This window comes from Thermobia domestica, chromosome 1 (genome assembly GCF_964235325.1).
Source record: "Thermobia domestica chromosome 1, izTheDome1.hap1.1, whole genome shotgun sequence".
Lineage (NCBI taxonomy): Eukaryota > Metazoa > Arthropoda > Insecta > Zygentoma > Lepismatidae > Thermobia > Thermobia domestica.
Window position 1 is genome coordinate 361,178,391 of NC_137454.1, and position 25,522 is coordinate 361,203,912.

Here is a 25,522-nt window from a genome sequence, read left to right on the forward strand (position 1 = left end):
GAATTCCTCGCTATTGGATATTCTGTACGTACCTTTTCCTGGAGTTTTCTGGTCAGCAGGAATGTATTTGGACAGTCGAACCAAAGGAAGAGGTAGAAAACCACCTATCAACGGCATCACATCTAGCGTTACTGTCTGTTTTTCTACACCATCCAATGATATTACACCTACACATAAATGGAACAACTATTAGGATGAAATTCTGGTATCTCTCCCTTCTTGACACATAACATAAAACAGAAAGCCATGTTTTCTCTTTGCTAGCAGCATTTGAAGAGAAAATGACGAACGATTTTTAAATATTTTTAAAAAGTCAATACACTGAGTAAATTTTGTTTCTACCTTATATATATATATATATATATATATATATATATATATATATATATATATATATATATATATATGTGTGTGTGTGTGTGTGTGTGTGTCAGAAATTTACTTTTAAACATCTGAAAACCAGCAATATTATTCTTCTTGTAGCATCTGGTAAAGTGCTGAAGTAAGTCTTTCATGTAAGTATACTGATAAATAATTACATATTTGACGAAAGTCAATATTAAGTGAAAATTGATGCAGATGAAAACACTATGTTAGTAGTGGAAACATATAAATTATTTTTAAAAAAAGACATACACGGAAGTAGAAAACAAACATTCATGTTAGCCAGTTTGCAATGGAACCAACAATGGTTAACATGAACAATCATATATACGTAAATATGTGAAGCTAACATACCTGCAGTTCTTCCACACACAGCCCACATAGTTTGATCTGCCAACACTTCATACATCAGAGAGCTATGAGACGATGGATTTACTTGGATGACCTGTAGCTGGAGATGACACATGGTGCCTGCTCGACAAAATTCATTTCCTTTGCTCGGCTCAACACGCGAGCGTACAACAAACAGAGTCTACAAAGAAAGATTTAAAATCAAAATAGGCACATTAACATTACATTTTACAGTCCGACTCAAACCTCCTGACGTTTAAGGCGTGTCCTCTTTTTCACAATATCCAATACAAGTTGGGCGACGTTCTCTAATAGCTTAGTACCTGGATTAGGATAAAGTAATTTCAAAGGAGAACCCTTATGATATATGTCACTATAGCATTAATAAACATGTAAAAACGAATTTGTGTTTCAATATATTAATTTCTCGCGTTAATGTTTCGTTATGCCTGTACACGAAAGTAATCGAAATCCGGCAACGTCGCACCTGCACATCATTGGCTCTCGACAGACGTCAAGAGGTTTGAGCCGAACTTTGATTTAAATTCCAAGTTTGAGAGGATTACATAATAAAAGAAGTAGCAGTGTCACGTGTACGTAATGTGAAGAAGATTGGTTTTGCACAGCGTGATATTTTCTCTCTTAATATTGAAACTGGAAGTTGTAGATTTCTGTTTCAGTAGAGAAATTAAAGTTGAGATGGAATATATTGAGGCATTTAATTGATTGCAGAAACACGCTTCTCGCTATCTATTATGAGTTGATTTTGAGTTTAACGTCCTGTTCAGCAGCGAGGCTATATGAGATTTGGACCTACTAATTAACGTGGAATCCGAACCACATGAGCTCCCTCCGGGAACTATCTATTATCGTTTTTACTCTATAGCGATCAACACTAAAAAAATTAAATATTTCAATTTAACGTCCCACGACTATACCCTTTTGGCTAAGGGAGGCTATGATTAAGGCACGTGAATGATGATGGAAGAATTGGTGGAATGAAAAAGTGGAAGGAAGCAGGAGTACCCTGACAAAATCCAGGGACAGGATGTTGTCCACAAACTTACTTGGTCGGAGATTGAACCAGAGACCTCATGTACCAGAGGTAAGCGCTCTACCACTGTCCCCCCCCCTCCACAATTAATATAACTGAAATTCCTGATTTATAGAGTCTTTAAAAAACTACAATCAGCTCCTGTAAAATTTCATTTGAGTTCATTGAACTCAACCAAACAGTCTAAGCTGGAAGCAGGAAACTATGCAGATAAGGCTACAAGACAAAAATCGATAATAAATTACTCCTACACTAGATCTTCTATACATTTTCTAACGTGTATACAGCATATTGATATAACAAGTAGCTACACAACCTACCTTGTAGTCATGGACGTCGAATGTACACTTATATATTTTCCACGGTTCATCTTCTGCGTCATCTTCCAAGCCATCTTTCGGTCTATATTGAATAGTGAATTCTGTTTTAATCAGAGGCGTTTCTTCCATTTTCTCCACTTTCAATTCCCACATGTACGAAACATTCATATTATTTGTAACGACCTGGAAATATATAAATAAATAATGTAAATGAAATTTCTTATTATAGTTCAAATAAAATACTGACATCAGAAGGACTACAGGAAATGACTGACAAAATAATTAACACTCGGAAACGATATGGAATGGAAATCAACATTGAAAAATGGAAAAAGTCATGAGAATATCCCGTGGAAACGCACCCTTATGGGTCAGAGTAGAACAAAGAGACCTTGAAGAGGTCGATAATTTTAAGTACCTGGGAAGTATTTCGACGAGAGACGCTTACTGCATCAAAGAGATCAGGTCAAGAATTGCCATAGCCAAAAAATCATTCAACACCAAGAGATCACTCTTAACTACCAGGCTTAATACTGGACTAAGGAAGGTGTTGGTCAAGGCTATATATGGTGCATTGAATTGTATGGTTCAGAGACTTGGACACTACGGAAGTTAGAAAAGAAATATTTAGAGAGCTTCGAATGGGGTGTTGAAGGAAAATTCATCATAGGTATTCTGCATTATTAGCAGGTCACTTGCAGCAACTGAGAAGCTTCCATGCTCCACGGTCTTCCGCTAACCTCTTCGTCTTCACATATGATATCTCTATTTTTATATTGTCCATTAATTGTAGCCTCCTTCACCCCCTTCCTCTCTCCTGCCACCATACCCTCTAGCACGTCCCTCATGATACAATTTCTTCTCAGGCAATGTCCCAACCAGTTTCATTTCCTCTTCTCAATAATATCCAAGAATGTTCTTTTCACCCCCACCATTTCTAACACCCTCTCATTAGTTTTCCGCTCGACTTAACTAATTATTTGCATTCTTCTCCACACCCACATTACGTTTTTCATCACTTTTACGTAATGTCCATGTCTCCGCCCTATACAGTCCACACGAAGTATTTTATAAGTCTTTTTTTTCAACTTTTTATTCAAGGTCCCACAAAACAGATTTTTCTTCCTCCTAAAGGCTTCTTTCGCCATTCCTACCCTTGCTTTTATTTCACGTTCGCACTTCATGTCATTACTAAGAATATTATACAAATATCGAAAACTATTCACTTGTTCTATTTTCTCCCCTCCCACTTTTATATTTGACACAGACCCTTCGTTCCAATCACCATGGCTTTTGTCTTTCTAACATTTATTTTCATCCCATATTCTTCAAAGCCCTTTCTCATTTTTTCTAACATTTTATTGATTTTCTTTTCAGATTCTGCAACAAGCGCCATATTGTCTGCAAATCTTATACATCTAATTATTCTATCCCCTACTGCAATGCCGTCTTCATCATGTAGACTCTTTTTCACTATCTCTTTGGACTGCTGGAGGAAGATGAAGAAGATAAAATGGACACATAGAGAGAGAGAGTAACAAATGAAGATGATTTAAAACGGATAGGAGAGATGAGGACGTTTCTAGCCAGGATCCTTCGCAAGAAGGTCAATTGGATTGGACATTTCTTGCGAAAAAATTGTCTTCTTACTGCCATGGAAGGAAAAATTGAAGGAAAGCATAAAGTAGGTAGAACACAACTGATCAATGATTTTTAAAAAAATGGAAGAAAATGTTGGGAGTTAAAAGAGGAAGCTGAAATCGAGAAACGTGGAAGAAACATTTCCAGGTCCAAACCTACAACAATAATAATAATACAACAATACAATAATAATAATAATAATAATAATAATAATAATAATAATAATAATAATAATAATAATAATAATAATAATATAATAATAATAATAATAATAATAATAATAATAATAATAATAATAATAATTTGGATCAGTACACAGATTTGATTCTGGTTGGTTGGAGTTCCGCGTCCCTTTCAGCAGCGAGGCTATATGAGATATAGTCCTACAGCTTAACGTGGGAACGAGCCACGTGAGCTCTCATCGGAAATCGAACCTGGGTCTTTCGTGCCAAAATCGCGTATGCTCTTTTTTTTACTTTTCTTGTTTCTTTCCTTTTTGCATGTGTTTACATTATTAGTGTTAATATTTAAAATTAAGATTTCCGTAATAACATTTCTCTGTACATTTTACATTTTACGAGGGTTGTTACATAAATTCTAAGCCTAACCAAGAAATATCGGAACTAAATATGTAATAATTTAGGTCGTATTTATTGAACCTGTTATATCAAATTTGGTATTAATATCGACTTTTATTCTGTTGTTATAGGTCCAGAACACAGGAGTGAGCAAAGTGTGACTAAATGGAGAAATTGAAGGCGAGAGCTGTTATTGAATATCTCCAGAAGAAAGGTTTAAAGCCGCAGGAGATCCACGCTGACATAAGCTGTTACTTTAGGTGATGGTGCATCTTCATATGCCACAGTGAAGAAATGGGCAGACGAATTTAAGAGGGGAGAACCTCCACTGAATATGACATTCGATCAAGAAGTCCCGTAGAAGCACTAACTCAGAAGAACACTGATAAAGTGCATGAAACCATCATGAATGATAGGTGAACGACCATCAGGTAGATTGCTGAGACAGTGGACTTATCTACTGCAAGCGTTCACCGAATTATTACCCAGCATCTGGGAATGCGCAAGGTTTCCGCAAAATAGGTGCCGAAACTTTTGACATCTGAGCAAAAGTTCACCAATATCTCAAGAGACAATCTTCATCACTTCCGGACAAATCCAGATGCCTTTCGCACATAACAGCAGATGAGACCTGGGTCCACAATTACCTAACAGAGTCCAAACAAAGTTCCAAGCAGTGGAATCACTCGTCATCTCCCCTCCGAAGAAGTCAGTGCCCGCAGCTGGAAAAGTAATGACTACAGTTTTCTGGGATTCGAAAGGGATAATGATGGTGGATTATCTTCCAAAGGGGCGAACAGTGACTAGGAAGTACTATGCAGGTCTTGAATGATAGCTGCGTGATAACTAAAGAGCGGAAGTTATTGCAAAATGCCATATTTTGCCATTTTTAAGAAAAATCTTTGATAAATGCCATTTCTTAAATTAACTGCCAAATTCACCATTACTTGATTGTTTCTTTTAATTTTTTCCTTGCAACAGGAAAGGCATGTCATGTTGCTCACTAATAGAACGGAACGCATTGTCATTTAGTGAGATGAGGAATTTTAGGCTTCTAGCTGGTTCGCCCCAGGGGCTGAATCACCATACTATTGACCAACTGAGTCCCACAAATTCCTGGAAAGAATAAAAGGTAGCAGATGCTGCGATGACAAATGATTTCTTCAGTTAAAGGAATTCAGGTTTGTTTGTTTCTTGGTGCTGTTCTGTGAATTATTGCTCTTCTCTCACTATGCCAAAGTTTTGGATGGTGACAGCACGGTTGATGTGGGTTTGGATCCATTGTTGTCGCGTGTTTTAAATATGCTTCTCTCAGATCGGTAGATGTTAAAAGGTAGTTTTCACGTCTCCAACAAATCTTAACAGACAGGAGACATAATCTTACGGTGGAAATTTAAAACAAAATACTTCTTGTTATTTTATGCAACAAGAAGTGAACTATCTGCTGTGTAGCAGAACTGCTTTCTCAAGAGCCAAGGTAGGCTTATCTCTCCTCATTTTTTAGACGTTTCTTTTTCATAGACGCACACATAATTTTATTTCTATTAAGCTTTTCTTGTGCTAAAAAAATGCTAATATGTTATTTATGTACTATGTACTTTTTTTTTTTTTTAATTTGACGTGTCCTGTTTTCTTATAATTTCAAGATCATTAATGAAATTAGTGATACTTGCAATGATCATTTTATTCATCATTATTTTGCTATTTATTTTAGTAATCTGCGTAGTTATTAGATATTTTTTAACTAAGACGAACGTTTTTTAACTAAACGAATATGCTTATTTCTGCCTGTCATTTTTGGTGTTTTATTTTGCCATAACTTCCTGTCTTTAGTAATAACACTCGCCAGAAGCGTCGTGGAAAGCTGAAAGCAGCTGTGCTTCTCCATCAAGATACTGCTTCTAGCCACAAGTCAATCACCACAATGGCAGTAATTTACTATTGTGGCTACGGATTGGTTTCCCACCCACCTTATACGCCTGATTTGGCGTTTTCATCTCTTTCCAAAGCTCAAAAAGAAGTTGGAAGATGCTCATTTTGACACTGATGATGATGATATGTATGCCGTAGATGAAATATTTTACATGCCTTGGACAAATCATTTTTTACCAGCGGTATTAACGCACTTGAATATTGACGGGCAAAATGTGTTGACTTGTCAGGGGACTATGTTGAAAAGTAACATCGAAGAACACCATTCTGCTGCTCCGTTCACAGGTACGCTTAGAACTTTTCTAACAACCCTCCTAAAATGTTCTAACCATTGAAAGAAACTTCCACTTTTACAGACTTAGTGATAGATATAAGCGAAGGACTTGAAAAAGAATTTAAAACATGTCATCATCCCTTTTCTGTTTCTTGCACCTACATGTAACAACAGCCTTGAAACACTTCAAAATAAAAATATCTATAGCGAAAAGAACGTTTGTGTCTTTAAGTAATTAATAATTAATGAATTTAATACATATTCACCCATTACAAGCATATATTTTTTTAAAAAAAAATGTGAATTTCAGACGTAAGTATAAATTTTATCTCGAAAATGTGCGTACGAATTTTCTATCTTTTCCAAGAGAGAGAAAATAAATATTTAGGAAGGACAATCGCCTTACGTTTGCACCACCGAGTTTTCTTTTTATTAATGGAGGATCAATAATTTGGATCTTCATAGCGATATCGAAACTAATCAATAAATGGACTGAATACGAGTTTTACCGCCTCAACGCTGAACCGCCACTTTCAGCATTGAGGTTACACGAAACATGAACCTACAGCTTAACGTGGAATCCGATCACATGAGCTCCCGCCAACCAATAAATAGACAAGAAAACCTTGTGATACAAAGGTGAGCTCATTTATCTTACACAGCATGTACCCTGAAGATGCTATTGGTATTCATTTAGGAAGGACTTTAAACGAGGGTGAAATCAACAATTAAAAATGAAATCTTTAAGTTTTACATCCCTCAGTTATGCCGGTTAGGTTAAAGGAGACGGTGATGATGAGAGATGAGTGAAATGATGGAATGAAAAAAGTGGTAGGAAACGGGAGAACCCCGAGAAAACCCACGAGCACGGTGTTTGTCCACCACAATGTCCACACGGTGCAAGCTGGGATCGAACCAGGGATCCCAAGCACTGGAGGTGAACGCTCTACCACTGAGCCACCGCGCCCGCCACAAATCAACAATTAAAGCTCAATCTTCCAGATATTTCTCCAAAAAGCAGCTAATACGAGACAATTAAGGAAAACAGTCTAAGTGTGTAAATTTTGTCTCGAAACAGGTTAATGATTTTTGTAGGTCTCCTGTAGGGCACCACTGAAAATTTACCCTTACCTCAACATGCTTTGACGACCCCTCACTTCTGTGTCTCAAATATGGCGCCTATTACAAACTAAATGAAAGCTTCAACAGTATAGGTTCGAGTGTTGATAAGTCACAACAGAAAATGCATCTTACTCAATGCAATGATTAAGAAATTGGATTGGACTGACATTACATCTTAGGAAAAGCAAACAGAGCATTGCTAATGTGTGTTTAATGATGAAAGCAAAAACTATGATTCAACACAAAATTAATAAGTTCTTTTTACATTCACAAATTAAACCTTGCTCTCAATCTGAACGAAAATGAAATTAACTCCATATGAAGCGATTTTTTTGGATCAAAAGATCCAACATATTTCAGTCAAGAATTTTCTTGTAGGCTCTGGAGAACTACATACAGAGTAGCCAATCCCAAACTATCATCTATCTCAGTATGATGTCCTTATTCCGTAAAAAATTACGGAAACTTGATTTAGCGACCATTCAAAAATTTTGAAGCTCCTTATCCAATTTTGGATCAAAAGATTCATCATATTTCAATCAAAAATTTCCTTGTACGCATTATATCTAGGAAACTACATATAGTGTAACCAAATCCAAACTATCACTTAACTCAATATGATATGCTTATTCCTTAAAAAATACGAAAACTCGATTTAGGGTTCGTTCAAAAACTTTGTGACCCCTGATCCAAAAACTACTACTAATTATTACTAATTATTGGCCAAGATCGCAATCTTTTCCTTTTTTTTTTTTTTTTTTTTTTTTTTTTTTATCATTCTTAAAATTTTTGTTACCACATACTGCTGCCATTAGGAAAGAAATAAGAATAACAACAATGGACAGTAACTAGCTCTACAGTGATCAACGATGGTTTATTTTAATAGTCTTATGTGACGTGAAATTGTGAAACTGCTTCGAATTACCTTTTTATTCCTTTACCTTTTTCAAATATTTTTATACCGCTTTTTAACCTATTTTCACACTTAAACAGAGACTGATAACGAGGACCGTGATTCTCGAAAACGTTCCTTAGTTTTCACAATCATTGCGATGAGTATGAAGTAATTTCTATTGTTTACTATTCTAAATTAAAACTTTTCTTTTTTAACTCATTATTTCGCTTACCAGTTTCTGGTCTGCAGGATTTAACGGAACACCTATCACTTCCGAACTGGAGACTGTAAGTTCTGGTTTTTGGAATTCAAGCATCTGAGGATTCAAGCCAGCTACTAATATTTGCACGAATTTACGAGTATGTGCAGTGTGTAAACGGAATGATGATAGAAATGGTGGCAGAAAATTTAACACTATGTTCTTTTCTTCTGACAGCCATGGACATTGAAGTGTCACCTATTTTAAATGGAAAAGTAGAGATTAGTCAATACAGTCAAAGAACGTATGAAACACTTAAAATTATGTAGGCGCATGAGAGAATGATTCAAATTAAAAGAAAAATTGGTTACTTACCAATATATCCTCACGTGAAAAAACTAAATATTCTCCAGATGTATCGGAACAACAAGCTAGTTCCATCTTCAGTGGTAAGGTAACAAGGAGAAAAATGGATTAGAAAAATATGGTATTGGAAAATGAACATATACCATCAAATCCAGGATGCGGCAGAACCGACTAAGCAGTTTCTAACGATTATCGCGAGAGCTGTGGTGGGGGTAGGCAGTTGTAGTGGTCTGCCTTTGTTCAGTCGTTGACCCCATTTTAGTAGCTAATATGGTCTGGACCGGTGCACATCGTGGTTTTGCCGTTCGCGGTTATTATGAAAACAACAGATCTTTGATCGCGTTTCCGGGACGCCTTGTCTCTTTGAGGGGTGATGTCGGGTGGCCTGCGCGGTCATCAGATTTGAGCATTTGTGACTACTTTCTGTGGGGATATCTGAAGGAAAAGGTTTTCAAAAGCCGCCCTCACACCCTACCAGGGTTAAAACAGCGGATTATTGACGAAGTGAATGCCATACTCCGCGATATGTGTTCAAGAGCTGCTCGAAACTTCAGGGATAGTCTACAACAATGTATTGATGCTAACGGCCGCCATCTTTATGACATTATTTTCAAAAGTAAATGAATGTAGAATGGTTTACTGTACTAATTTAGAAAATAAAAACATTTTTTTCTCTCTATATCCAGATTTGCTTTTTATTGCTCCTTAAAACTGCTTAGTTGGTTCTGCCGTACTCTGTAGATATAGATATCTGTTTTCAAGAGTGTGTTAAAAATGATAATTATGCAAGTAGCATAATACGCTGAAGACAGAAAAAGATCTGTAATCATATTATGATTTGACGATGGACACTCATCACGCATCGCTCTGATGGGCACTAAGGAAATAGTTGTCAACGGAAAGGTAGAAGATTGTAAATATTTTTCAACAAATTTATGGATATTTTTTAAGAGTGTAATTATTCTTTGTTTTCTGACTTTTCACTCTCTTAGTTACTTACCGGTAGTCTCTCCTGTTTTCCTTGCCTTGTTAAATCTTTCCAGTTCATATTTTATTCGTCTCTTATTCTAAGTAAAGCCCTGACAGTGGAGGCTGGTATGCCACTTGACTTGTCTAAACCATAATCATTTTACAGACTTTTTTTTTTTTTTTTAATCTTTTTCTCCTTTTTAATATGCTATGAATGATGTAAGGTTCCTTTATCGTTTTAGCATGCTAATTATTTTAATAATTACCAAAATATACTACCAAAATAAATAAATAAAAAAAGAAGATTGTAAATTATGAATATATAAGTTTTGTAGAACAATAGTGGTAGAATTGGTGTAAATTTGAAGAACGATAATGTGAGACAAAACGGAAGAACCCAGAGAAAACCAACGAACACATGTTGTCCACCACAAACTCGCTTGGCCTGAGATGGAACCAGGATACCTAGAACCGAAGGTTAAGTTCACTATTTGTTGGTAGTAATGAAGAAAAGTAAAGTAGAACAAACTACAAAAATACTCAGCGAAGCAACTACGCTAGTTGTCGCCTGGGGCAAGAATTCCCCTTAGCGCCCCCTAACAAATCAAACCAAAACGCTTTCCCCAAATATTTGTCCAATTTTGCGCCCTTCCAGTCCGGCGGCCGGGACACAAGCTTCATTTGCCCTCCTTCCCTAGTTACGTCACTGATACTTTGACTTATAGTCTGATGTAGTGTTATTCACTTTCTGTGTTCATTTCCTTAATCTATCTTTCCGTCTTCCTATACTTTATAATACGAGAGGGTAACCAAAAGTTTTAATTATCATAAAGAAGTTATATAGATATTTATATGAAAATTTTTGTATATAATCAGTGTAATTTCTATGCATATATGAGCAAATATCAAATATATGTCTAACGTATTTTTCTTTCCACTGCCTGTAGAAGGCATCAACCAGTATGATGAACAAAACTGAAGCCCGAAGTGTCATAAAATTCCTCCACTTGAAGGGCAACGACGCACGCCGAATCCACGACAAAATGAATGCCGTCTATGGGGATGAAAGTCCATCATATGACACGGTTGTGAGGTGGAAGCGGTACTTCCAAAGTGATCACATGTTCCTCACAAGCGGGCCACGAGCGGGGAGACTCTCAATCAAAGATGATCTAGCCATGGTGAAGAAAGTGGAGGCCGTTGCCCTCGAAGACAGAAAATCCCATCATGGAAATAGTGATGGCGGAGACTGGACTAAGTTACGGATATGCGTGGAGGATTATTCATGAGGAACTGCACATGAATAAAGTATCTGGACGATGGGTTCCTTGCTTGTTGACACCTCTTCAGAAGCAAACTCGAAGCAAGACCCACCGGTTAGCTATGAACTTTTGCCCCATCCACCTTATTCGCCTGATCTTGCGCCAAGTCAATTCTTTCTCTTTCCCGAGATGATGAAACCACTTCGTGGTCGACGATTTGACGACAGAGAAAATATCATTTTCGAAGTGGAACAGTGGTTTTCGAGCAAATCGGAGGACTTCTACAAAGAGGGCTTGAAAAAGGTGAAGAAATGTTGGAGAAAATGTGTGACTCTGCAGGGAAAGTAGTGGAAAAGAACTAACTTTGATCAATTACAGTGAGTATTGTATATATTTTTCTTTCATATTGATAATTAAAACTTTCGGATACTCCTCGTATATACATGTGGAGGTTTGGGCTGTGACCCAATATTGAGAGTATTGGATGGACATTGGTGTTCGAGTATGTCCATCTTGATTAAACAGTAATTAAGAAAGGTAATATAATGAAGCACAGTATCATTTAAGTAAAAATAATATGTATGTAGAGAGATGTGGTAAGAAGCTATGTGGTGGACATACTTGGTATGTATAAAGCATTTAGATGAGGTGTGTGCAACAATAAGAGGGTTGCCACATGACAAGTCAAGTACATGAAGGTGTAGTTGTACGATGGTACTACATGTTGTATCCTTATAAGTTCTACAAGAGTGGACAATAAAAGAGAAACACAGAAGTTTGGAAAGTACTTATTAGATATATAGTTCAAATAAATAGTAGGCAACTCGGTAAATATTTTTATAATGGTAGCTAGAGTAATAACTGAAACCGATATACTGTAATAACACAGGATTATCTATAATGAATTGTCAATAAGAACCGATACACATTACGACATACTGATGACTTTTTTGCAAGACGAAGGAATAACCAACTTTTGCGTAAATCGGATAATTCTAGTGAAATCTCACCCAACACATAAGACGTGAACTGAATTTTTACACAAGCACTTCTGTCTCTTTAGGATACACCGTAGTCTTGTGGTTACACCGTAGGACTTACGTCCGCGTGGTTCCGGGTTCGATGCTTCTCACTTTTCAGCGTCCATCCAACGTCGTGAGGCGAACTGGGGAGACACGTGAATATAAGCTGTGACGACCACTAGGTCTAGAAAGCTCCTAATATGACTGTAGAGATAGGGCGACGCACCATGCTGACCACATGTTCGTCGCTACCGCCCATAAGGGCTGTCATACCAGTGGTTAATTAGGTTTTACTTATGTTTCTTTCACTTACTGAGTATTGAAAATTCAGTCTATAAGGAAAATGTTCACGACACGTTAAGTGGAAAGGTAAACAAAACTATTGAAGTACTGTGTCCTTTGCCCAACATTATAAACTCAAGCCAATATTAATATAATGTTACTAAAGGCTTACTTACCTTGTGCGCGATAGTGCTAGCATCCTTCTGCGGTGGTAATTCTGCCAATATACGCACCGGAATACAAACAGTCTGGAATGGCTCGGTTTCCGGTAAAGGTATTTCAATTTCCTGGGCAAGAGGACCAGAATTAGACTTCATCTGCACCTGCAAACCTCGTGTAGTTCGCATCTTGAGCAGTGTATCCTGAAACATAACAGTTTCTTTGCTATTAACAAATACAGTTATGTAAAAATCTTTTCAGCAGCAAATAGAAAACGCACCATTCTATGGAGTTCTAATTCTATTCTTGAAATAACAATGTATTTATGTACGGATTTGAAATTTGTTTCAGAAGTTGCTATGAAATTCAACATCTAGTCAATAATTAAATTTATGGCAAATAAGATTGTTGCCGTACAATATTGTCGGATAAATAATACCAGGGAGACATAAAGCGGTATATACGTGGGTCGTTCAAGGAAAAAGTTTCTCTATGTTGCCTAAAACTTATTTCTTAAGGTACAGACAAAAATCAAGTTGCACTAAGTCTTTTTTTACTTTTCAACGTAATCTCCAAGGCAGCACAAGCATTTGTCCCATCGTTGCACGAGTTTTTGAAAAATATCTGCAAAGAAGTCGAGATCCAGAGACTGAAGAGCCCTTTTCATAGTTGTCTGAATTTCCAAATGATTCTGAAAACATTGAATCTGCAGCTGCGACTTCAGTTCAGGAAAGAAGTGAAAGTCACTTGGGGCCAAGTCAGAGCTGTAGGGGTGTGTGTGGTAACTTTTCCCATTTCGCTTACCGAAGTTTACCCTGTATTAGTGCTGCCAAATGAGGACGGCCATTGTCATCCAGAAGAATGACACCAGCAAGAGAGTCCAGGACGTTTGCAGTGAATTGTGTTTTACACTTTCTCCAGTGTTTGGCAGTAACGTGTAGTATTGACTGTTTTCCCTTTCTTCAAAAACTCTGTGAGCACTATTTCCTTGGAATCCCAAGATGGTTGAACCTTGAACTTCTTCCTCATAGGAGACGTAGAGTGTCTCTATTCCATCGACGTCCGCTTGAATTCTGGTGCAGTGATGAACGAATATGATATAATGAGTCAGAATAGAGCAGAAAAAGTTGTTCGCTTCACTGTGGTACCATGTCATAGAATCCAGGAAACAGGCCATACGAGTTTTGCGATGTTGTTCAGTGAGTTATTGTGGAATCCAACGGGATGAAACCTTCGCGTATCCCAGTGTTACAGGGGTGGTACTGTGTGCAGTCCCGACGGAAATGTTCAAATTAGCGGCTGCTTCACAAACTTTCATTCTTCAGTTGGACAACACCAGTGCATTCACTTTGTCAACCAACGTTGCGTCATTGACCAGATAGACCATCGGTTCGATCTTTATCAAATATACTTGTTCGTCCTTCAGAGAACAATTTTCACCACCTTCGGCTAATTTGCATCTCCATAAACAACAACCAGCTTTCTGAGGATGTCGATAGGATTAAGACCGTTTGCCCACCCATACCGATCATAGAACAAATCTCTTCTTTACTCCACACACCCAACACACGTTGTTTCGCCATGACTCGCTACTCCATAGGCCAGGGGACGTTTCTTACTGCATGACTCATGCTAATCATGCACCGCGCACGAACATTGCATTGTGTGGTAAATGATAAGGAAAGACGGAACACATTGCTACTTTCATATAAATTAACGGACTCGTACTTTCTCCGAAAAAAAAAAAAAAGGATTTTTTTTCCTTGAACGACCCACTTATATATATTTAGGATTTTTTTTTGACTTCCAAATTTTCTTGATCCTCACCCCCTAAAATGGTTGCACAACAAACCAAGGTAACGCATGAAAAAAATTACCTCAATTGACTAATATTAAGTATTCTAAATATGCAAATGTTTCTTTCTTTATATTTGTAATAAAATAACTGAGAGGATATTCAGTATTTTGTCATGTCTTTAGTACTTTGCATGTTGCTTGCTAGTACTACAATTTTTCTATTTTGCAATCATTCGAACAAATAAAGCTAGTTTGAAACTCGTAACACAAGCAGCGCAGAGTGCAGCTAACACATCTACTTATTTTAGTCATTAAGTTCCTATTTGTAAAGGAAATTCTTACCTTGTTGATACGATAGCTTCCAGTTGAAATGGAAAGAATCATTTCTTGTTCTAAGCCAGCCAGAAGATCCTTTTCTCCTTTGTTCAATGATACAACTGACGGTTCTGATTTCACTTCAAAAGTAACATGAGGGGTAATCACCTCGGTTAAAAACTCCAAGTCACTCACGATTAAAGACAACTGTCCTAATTTATACGAACCTTTCTCTTCAGCCTGAAGAAAAAATAACACAAAATAAATAAAAAGTCAGAACCCAAGCCTCTCCTTTTCTATTGTCAATTTATTTATGCCTACAGAGGAAATGAAATGGATTAGACCTTTTCTGGATATTAAAATGTGTACATGCAGTTTTTTTTAGTGACTTTTCAGAAAAACTGTCACACTGCATTTTATATTTTATAATACGAGGGCTGTTCAATAAGCATTGATCATAAATGAATAACACATAATTATCTGTACTAATCCTCCAAATGTTGATGTTTTTTTCAAAATAGTCCCCATTACATGAAATGCACTTGTCCCATCGGTTTTACCAGTCATCAAAGACATGATGGAAACCATTTTTGGACAGATCCTTCAAAATCGCCTCCGCAATTTTCCCCACCGCCCCTGAAGATATGAAACGCCGTCCCTGGAGGTGTTTGTTCAAAGTTGGAAAAGGAAAGAAATCACAACTGGCTAAATCAGGGCTATATGGAGGATGGGATACACATGGAACGTTGATCTTTGCAAGATAGTCAACAGAATTTCTGTACTGTTCTTCGCGTGTCACTTCCATGTTGCCTTATGCGAAACTGAAGCTACATGTTTGAGCAGCTGCCAAGGTCACACTTCTGACGTCATGGCCTTCAAACTTACTCGATCTATTCGTCACTTCTCCCACTACACAGACGTGTTTCGTCTTCTGTACCTTGCTGTTGTATTCACCTCATAAACACTGATGATCAGTCTTTAGTGATCAGTCTACGTAATTTACTGGAATCGTTATGTTCCCATGAATATAAAATGACAAAGACTAACACAAAATATGTTCCTGAATATGACTACGCCCTATGCAGCATACATGTTATCATTAGAGTTAGAGTAAAGAGTCAGGGGAAAAGAGACCGGACGAATTGAGTTGAGTTGATTTTAGTTTAGCGTCCCTTTCAGCAGCGAGGCTATATGAGACGTGGACCTCCTGATTAACGTGGAATCCGAACCACATGAGCTCCCGCCGGGAATCGAACCCGGGTCTCCCACACCGGAGGAATTGAAACGGAAAACTGCCGTAAGTATACATTTTGCCCATTTACAAACACATGGAACTTCTCTGTAATTTTGGGCAAAAAGGTAAACATCATATATTAATGAAAAGAAGAAACAATCAATTTATACTTATTTTTATACGCCAAATCCGCTGTAGGTGCGGATTAAATAATAACAGAGTGAAAAAGGACATGACTGGACCGCGACTCGAGCCTGGGAGCTTCGACGTACCATGCCGATGCGTTAACCACCACGCTACCCAGTCCGGTACCAGAACAGCCATACACTCTCCCATTCTTTAGTGCTTTTCAACTCAGACCACGCAGTTTTCTACCATAACCTAGCTGTTATTCTTGCACAAATCCAGTGTCTACGTTTAGAACACCGCTAACGGTGTATTACCATTATATTAACTAAAGGAAGAAACCAACATTGTTAGGGTCGTCAAGTCTAGGAGGCTTAGGTGGGCAGGTCATGTAGCTAGAATGGAAGAAAGAAGAAACGCTTTCAAAGTCTTGACTGGTAGACCCATAGGAAAACGACCATTAGGAAGACCTAGGCGCAGATGGGAGGATAATATTAAGATGGATCTCGCAGAAATAGGAATACAAAGTAGAAACTGGATCCAATTAGCTAAGGATAGAAGTCAGTGGAGAGCTTTTGTGAACGCGGCACTGAACCTCCGGGTTCCATAGGCCATAGAGTTAGTTAGTTAGTTAGTTAAAGGAAGAAACAATCGATTTAAATTTAATTTGACACAGTGGAAGCGGACTGGGTAGCGTAGGTGGTTAACTTATCGGCACGTTATACCGAAGATCCCGGATTCGTGTCCCGGTCTAGTCATGCACTTTTTCACTCTTTGTGTATTACGTGAACAGGTACATTGTACAATGAATTATGAGAGCGTTAAACTATGTTATGCACAAGTATACGAACTCTGATGGAACGGCTACGTTTATCGGTCTGCCTGTCGAGACACATCAAAGCCAAAATGGTAAGAGAGAGCGAGAAACAGTTTTCTGATAATGGATTCAGCACCTAGAGAACAGATTCCATCTACGTCATTATCCTGTACTCCAACCTCTGGTGATAGAAATCTTCCGTATTTTTTTCAATGTAAAACACGGCAAAAGCAAGAAAATGGGTTTTTCGTGTGGATTCAGCATATCCACAACAAAACCCTTTGTGTGCCCTTATCGCTCTACTAAAACCGGAAGTGACTGAAATCCACTGAAACTTCCGTTAGTTCTTTGATTTGGAGTTGAGCATCGCTTTCAGAACTAGGGACTTCCCTTTCAAAACTGAGGCTATATGAAACATGGTCTTCCCTTTCTAAACTGAAGCTATATGAAACATGGACTTCCCTTTCAAAACTGAAGCTGTATGAAACATGAACTTCCCTTTCAGAAGTGAGTCTATATGAAACATGGACTTCCCTTTCAAAACTGAAGCTGTATGAAACATGGACTTTCCTTTCAGAAGTGAGACTATATGAAACATGGACTTCCCTTTCAAAACTGAAGCTATATGAAACACGGACTTCCCTTTCAGAAGTGAGGCTATATGAAACATGGACTTCCCTTTCAAAACTGAGGCTATATGAAACACGGACTTCCCTTTCAAAACTGAGGCTATATGAAACATGGACTTCCCTTTCGGAAGTGAGACTATATGAAACATGGACTTCCTTTTCAGAAGTGAGGCTATATAAAACATGGACTTCCCTTTCAAAACTGAAGCTATATGAAACACGGACTTCCCTTTCAGAAGTGAGACTATATGAAACATGGACTTCCCTTTCAGAACTGAAGCCATATGGAACATGGACTTTCCTGTCAAGACTGAGACTATATGAGACACGGACTTCCACGTGGAATTCGAACACACGAGCTCCACTGGAATTTGAACCGAGTTTCCAAGTCGCGTACGCTAATCACACAGCCATGAGGAAGATCTGCAACTTCCGGTTTCAATATTAATTCTAATAGAGCAAAACGGTAATAAATAGGGAGATACAGTTTTCTAATACGAATTCAGCGTTCATTTATGTTTGTTTTTGTAGGCATGCACATAAAAATTTACAGTCTACGTTTACATATAACTAACGGACTAAGTAATCTCTATGTACAAAATATGTATTGTATCTAATGCGGCAATTTCAAATTTTTAACACTCCTCTGTGTTCTGGTACTAATATTTTCATATATATATTTAAAAAAAATAAAGTGAATGGATTCCACTTGAATGGAATAAATTGGCGTTGAGAGTTTTTCTATCTTATTATTTGAACTGAAAATGTAGTTTTATATACATATAATGCTCTATAATCGAGCAATAGCTCGATCACTTTCTGGTTACTATTTTTCATTTTTTGAAATATGAACCAGTGATCTCCAACCTTGAGTGTCACACTGTAGAGAGAGTGTCACAATAATCCCGTATAATTATTAAAAGTAACTAGGAATGCAATGGATGTACCCGATTGCAATGAAATGAGCTGAGCGAGCTTAAACTACGTAATCATTCCTGGCCATTATGCAATAATAAATGCCATTTTTAATTGTTGACAAAAAAATCGCGTGAAAACTTTTTCCCCATGTTAAGTCTATGCAAGCGTTTTTCGGTGATTATTCCTCGATGGTACATCGGATTTTTGATTTCGACCTATGTTGTCACTCAGCACGACATACTCTATCAGCGTGCTAAGTTTTCTTGAGATCGGCCAAACGGTCTAGGAGGAAGCGTTTTTCGGTCATTATTTCTCGATGGTACATCGGATTTTTGATTTCGACCTATGTTGTCACTCAGCACGACATACTCTATCAGCGTGCTAAGTTTTCTTGAGATCGGCCAAACGGTCTAGGAGGAAGCGTTTTTCGGTCATTATTCCTCGATGGTACATCGGATTTTTGATTTCGACCTATGTTGTCACTCAGCACGACATACTCTATCAGCGTGCTAAGTTTTCTTGAGATCGGCCAAACGGTCTAGGAGGAGTTCGCGGACAACCAAACGGCTAACCCGAGTATAAGAGCTTCGCTTCGCTCAGCTCAATAAATATCAGCATGTAGCAAACTATCATGTAATTCTTTTTATCATTATCGATACAACATTTACAAGATGTTTCTTAACACTTGAAAATAAAACGTGAGTATACTTCATTCGTTTTTTTTTTTTTTCCTCTCTTAAATTTTTTGTTCTTCCCCTAAAAATGTCATGCTTAAATGACGTAGAAACACAAGCTGACATAAAATAATAATCTACATTACATCGATAGAAGTAATTCTTGACCTTCACATCCCCTCCCCCCCCTGAAGTAGAAGACCAATATGGCCCCTACACGAGAAAACATGTTCTGTGCGGGAACTAGTCCTGTAAGAAGTAAGTTTCAATAAACAACAAGATACATTGAAACCAAATTTGCACCAAGTTTAAAACCAATAATTACATTTGAAAAAGAATAATCTAACACTGTAACTCTGATTTCCCAAATAAATAGTGGACAATGATATATTATTGGACGAAACTTAAATGTTACGAAGTATCAGCAATTAATATATTTCTCAATTTTTATTTTTATATATTTATCTAATTATTCATATATAGTAATGAAAACGTACCTTTGCTTTTACACTGAAAAGATTCTTCCCTGGAACCAGGGTAATATTTTCAGCAGTAAGCGAAAGAGAGAAGTCATTCTTTGATGCTGTTGATTGTTTCCGGTATTTTCCATGACTATCTTGACGCCTAAAAAAGACATATATATCAGTTTAGTTACAGAATTATATACGCTTCGTGCTTTTCTTATGAACTATTTTATAAACATTAAAACATATAGCCATCAAGGCAACTGCGAAATATGCACGGACAAAGGTTCTGTTAAATACAAGCCTTTACGTGAGTATTCAGAATTTCCTTACGCGCTGGAAATATTGCATTCAAAAATTCATTAGAAAATAATTAGCGAAAAATTATTTATTAACGAGAGGAGGAAACAACATATTTTTTTTACATATCAAATCTTCTGTAGGTGTGAATTCAATGATATACAAAAAGTGTAAATGTAGATACCTGGACCAGGACTCGAACCCGGGATCTTCGACATGCCATGCCGATGCGTTAACCACTACACTACCTAGTTCGCTTCCCAGAACAGCCATACACCTTTTCACTCTTGATGTCCGTGCTCCTTCTGTCCTTGTCCTAGCACAACAGCTAGGTTGTGGTACAAACCATTGACCTAAGTAAAGAGCACCGACTTCGAGAAACGATGTGTGGCTGTTCTGGGAAGCGAACTGGGTACCGTAATGGTTAACGCATCGTAATAGCAATTTTTCACTCCTTCTATAAATTAGCAAGAAAATTTTTGCTAATTGTTCTTGAAATTGCGACAACCAATTTTTGCAGTTGTTCCATAGGGACGTGTTTGACCATCGTATAAACCGGATCTTGCTCCAAGCAATTTTCATATCTTCTTACACCTCAAGAATTTCCTGTTCAATAAGCATCTTGATAGTGATGAACAACTGCAACCGTCATACACTAGTTCCACTCCCAGGAGGCTGTCTATTAAGAGATCAGAGTATGAAAGTTCATCCCACGGCATAATAATTCTCTGAATTCCAGTGATGAATATGTTGAAAAGTACTGTGCTGTATCTGTGGCAATAAATGTTTCAAGATCATATTGTCTTCTTGTGTTTACTGTCCTAAGGAAACTTACTTTTGGTAAGCACCTCGTACTACGCTGTGAAGCAAGGCAAGTACGTCCTTATTGCTCTTTAACTCAGAAAACTGTGCTTCAACTGAGAATCGAATGAACTTGGGATCATATATAACAAAGTAAAGTGGAAAGGAAAATGCAATAAAACAAAAATATTTTGCGATGGATAGAGCTTATTACTGGTGGAAAATATACAGACAGTTAAAAAATTGGTTAAAGAAGTGTTTCTGCACCATGAACAGTAAAAAAAAAAAAAAAAATAATAATAATAATAATAATAATAATAATAATATTTCTATCACTATCTTTTTTTTTTAATAATTATCTTTTCGTTTAATTTGATTGCTTTTAGTAAGCACTGTAAGTTATTATGGTTAATTTAAGTGCCAACTTTGTGATATTTTAGTGCCTTAAAATCGAAACCCTAACAATTATATTGTAATCTATCAAGATAAATTTTCAAGGGAAATAATAGGGATGGCCAATTCCGGAATTTTTACTTTCCGGAATCCGGAAAGTAAAATTGGAAAATTCCGGATTTCGGAAAAAATCCGGAATTCAGAAAAATTCCGGAATTCGGAAAAAATCCGGAATTCAGAAAAATTCCGGAATTCGGAAAAAATCCGGAATTCAGAAAAATTCCGGAATTCGGAAAAAATCCGGAATTCAGAAAAATTCCGGAATACGGAAAAAATCCGGAATTCAGAAAAATTCCGGAATTCGGAAAAATTCCGGATTTCGGAAAAATTCCGGATTTCGGAAAAAATCCGGAATTCAGAAAAATTCCGGAATTCGGAAAAAATCCGGAATTCAGAAAAATTCCGGAATTCGGAAAAAATCCGGAATTCAGAAAAATTCCGGAATTCGGAAAAATTCCGGATTTCGGAAAAAATCCGGAATTCAGAAAAATTCCGGAATTCGGAAAAATTCCGGATTTCGGAAAAATTCCGGATTTCGGAAAAAATCCGGAATTCGGAAAAATTCCGGAATTCGGGAAAATCCCGGATTTCGGAAAAAATCCGGAATTCGGAAAAAATCCGGAATTCGGAAAAATTCCGGATTTCGGAAAAAATCCGGATTTCGGAAAAAATCCGGATTTCGGAAAAATTCCGGAATTCGGAAAAATTCCGGATTTCGGAAAAATTCCGGATTTCGGAAAAATTCCGGAATTCGGAAAAAATATTTTTTCTTTTTGTAATCCTAAGAATTTTGTTCAAATGTAAACGAACAAATTTCCTTTTTGTAATCCTAAGAATGTATGATGCAAGTTAAGCTGAAACTTACATCCTAAAGTATACACTACTCAATCTTCCCATGGTTAATGAGATGTAGTCCAAAAGTACGATGTACTCCTAATATTTAATTTTTGTTTTACTGTGATATTGTCCAGAGGTAAGACATATATCACACTGAGATAAACAACTTGACATAATGAAGATATCATACGTAGTTTTCCAGAAAATCGTGAGAAACGATTTTTTATGAAGTTAAAATATGCGTCGCTTGTTGCCAGTGTGATGCAATTGATAACTTTTATGCTGGAATAGTCTTATTATTATTATTATTATTATTATTATTATTATTATTATTATTATTATTATTATTAATCGTTTATGTACTGTAAAAGAAAAATATGAACCGTTAAGTAGTAGATTTTATCTGTTGTTTTTTGATATTTTCTAACAGTAATAACAAATTGCTTGTAAATACGCAATGATTATCAAGGACAATGGCATATTAATGTAAGGACTACTCTGCAGACTAGCAATAAACAATAAACAATAACAGATAAACAATAGTCCCCCCCCCCCAAAAAAAAAAGTAACTAACTTGGGCACGTCAGAATGTTTGCGAGAATATAGGGACGCATTGAGACTAGCAAAAAACGTGGTGTTATTATTACTCAAAGGGCCGTACGATGGAGGCATTAACGTTAATGTCAATGGCACTTACTTGCTCTAACGGTTAACCTCATTTTTGAGATGATTCTTAGAAGTGGGCGTGTTGGCATGCAGTTGGAGTACTAACGATTTGCGTCACTATCGAACACTAACGTAGCACTAGCGACGTTTAAAGTCGAAATTGGAGTCTGACATAAGTGGCTTGTCAACTTCACGGACATTATATTTTCCTTGAATGCGAGAATTTTGCGCCCGGGAAATTTGCGCCCTACCACAAAAATAGGAAAAAATGCGCTCGCAATATGTTTGCACTGGGATGTTTGCGCCCTACCCCAAAAAGAGGGGAAAATGCACCGGCTATATATTTGCACTGGGATGTTAGCGCCCTACAATTCAACTTATTATTGTATTGTTTAAAGTAACTTCCACTCGCACTTGAACTAGGCTTGCCTCTCATCGTCTCAGTGAGTTACTCCATCCGTTATAATATTCCGAACAAATGAAAAAAAATACAATTTTAGTTCACTAAAGGGCAATCCATACAAATACAATTTTTCATTATACTACAAAATTTACAATAAACGTATAAATGACTGATATATAATTATTTATTAATATAATCAAAGAGTATAATTTAATCTACAAAAGGCTGTTTGGCTCTACCCAGATATCTCTGTTCACAATCCTTGCGAGTTGTTTGGCTTTTCAGGACACAAAATATAGAAAAGAAAATGTAAAGTGAATGTAAAATCAGTTCAGTAATATTATCAAGAAAACTATGTATAGTGTGTTTACTTGCTGGAATTACACTTCAAACACACAATTGCGCTCAGTCGTTCTTTCAGGAAAAATGTTCCGGGGGGCACATTTAGTATTCCGGAGGGGGGTCACTGCTGGTACTATTCTATTTATTATTATATTATAGACGTATTATTTTGGTCTCCTCCGAGGGGGCACTCTGAGAGCTCTGGGGAGGCCAGTGTTCCCCCAAAATCATCTCTGGAAGAAGCAGTGATTGCGTTGATCCGTTGTGTTCTTTTGGCTTATATTGAAGTTTATTCTCCCCTTATATAGCCACAATGAAAATAAATCACAAATGGCATGGTTGTGGGGGGAGGATTGTTTATGCTGTAATGTCAGCCCCTCCGAGCAAATGCGTAAGCTCCAATAGGTTCTTTTATTTCGCAGGGCTCAAACTTCCCGGTGGAGGTACATCGCAGGCGCAATTTTCCCTGTTCTTGAGGTAGGGCGCAAATTTTCCAGACGCAAAATTCTCGACACCGTTCGAATGACCTCGGAAGACGATATCTTTTTCAATACTTTTTTTTATATTCTTTTACTCGAGATTTCTTCATAGCTTCTTATTAAAATACTTACTAATATATCCTCATTTTATTGTCCTAACCAATCAATATGGGTATGTTGTCAGTAAAATATTTAGATTGATCGAGCCTCTGGTGTGTAACCACAGTATTTCATATCATCCCCCCATTAGAAATCTTGGCTAAACGAACCAATATATGTTGCCAATAAAATAGTTTAGAATGATTGAGCCCCTGGTAAATAACCACAGTATTTCGTGACAGACCCCCCCCCCCTTCCTATTACCATACTCTAGCTACGTGCCTGACTCAGCTAATTCTCTACATTCTTTACCAAGCACACATTTTCTAAAGCGGAAAATGCTCTCTAAATACCTAAGTTCATTATTTTCAGCAGATGCACAAATTGGGTAACATTCTATCTACATGAATGTTATATATGTCGATTACTGGAAACCGCTTCTCGCTATCTATTACCATATTTACTATATAATGATTAACGTTAAAACCGGAAATGGTTGATTTGTACCGCTTCCGGTTTGAATATTACATTCATCAGGGAACTCGATTCTTAACTACTGACTCTGTACATCATGGCCAAAATTGATTGGTAATCCATCAGATAGTTCTTGAGACTGTTTGTTTCACTGACGGACAGAATGAATATATGGCTATAGAGTTTTGATAAACTAAATTCGTTAATGAGTGATGATGGAACCAAGAGTACCACCGGGAAAATTTTCGAACACAAAATTAGCCATCGAAAACCCACATGTCCTGGGTTAGAATACCATAGATGAAAACTCTACCACTGAGTCATCAATCACCCGCTTATTAGTTTTGTTAATTATTATATTAATATAAATTAATGAATGCCTGCTTATGTTAATTATTGAACAATTACATAATGATAAGGATTTAGTATTCTTCGATATGAGTTTGAAAAGGCTATATCCGAGATTAGGAATGGAAAGGCAACAGGAATAGATAACATACCAATAGAATTCATTAAAAATATAGGAGACAAGGGAAAGAAAGAATTGTGGCGACTATGCAATGAAATATATGAAACAGGAGAATGGCCAAGAGACTTTCTAAAAACGATCATGATACCGATGGCTAAGAAATCGAAACCAAAGAGATGTGAGGATTATAGAACTATTAGTCTCATATCTCATGCAGCTAAAATTCTGCTCCGAATACTGAACAGAAGGTTATATGAAAGAACAAATAAAGAGGTTGAGGAGGAGCAGGTCGGGCTCAGAAGAGGCAAGGGCACAAGAGATGCAATTGGATTATTAAGGGCGATCGGTGAAAGATTTATAGAAAAAGGGAAAGAGGTGTATGTTATATTTATTGATCTTGAAAAGGCTTTTGACC

General features: G+C 37.0%; 1 protein-coding gene across 2 annotated transcripts in view; it reads right to left on the reverse strand.

Moving 5' to 3' along the window:
* Positions 1-25,522, reverse strand: part of SIDL (SIDL trafficking protein particle complex subunit 10) — a 99,082-nt gene that overhangs the window by 15,491 nt on the left and 58,069 nt on the right. For both annotated transcript variants that reach the window (XM_081730547.1, XM_081730539.1), the window contains exons 13-19: positions 19,818-19,944; positions 14,950-15,162; positions 12,828-13,013; positions 8,784-9,008; positions 2,110-2,292; positions 739-916; positions 33-167 (exon numbers count right to left, since the gene is read on the reverse strand). In XM_081730547.1, coding sequence (XP_081586673.1) covers positions 33-167; positions 739-916; positions 2,110-2,292; positions 8,784-9,008; positions 12,828-13,013; positions 14,950-15,162; positions 19,818-19,944 — 1,247 coding nt within the window. The remainder of the gene's footprint in view (positions 1-32; positions 168-738; positions 917-2,109; positions 2,293-8,783; positions 9,009-12,827; positions 13,014-14,949; positions 15,163-19,817; positions 19,945-25,522) is intronic.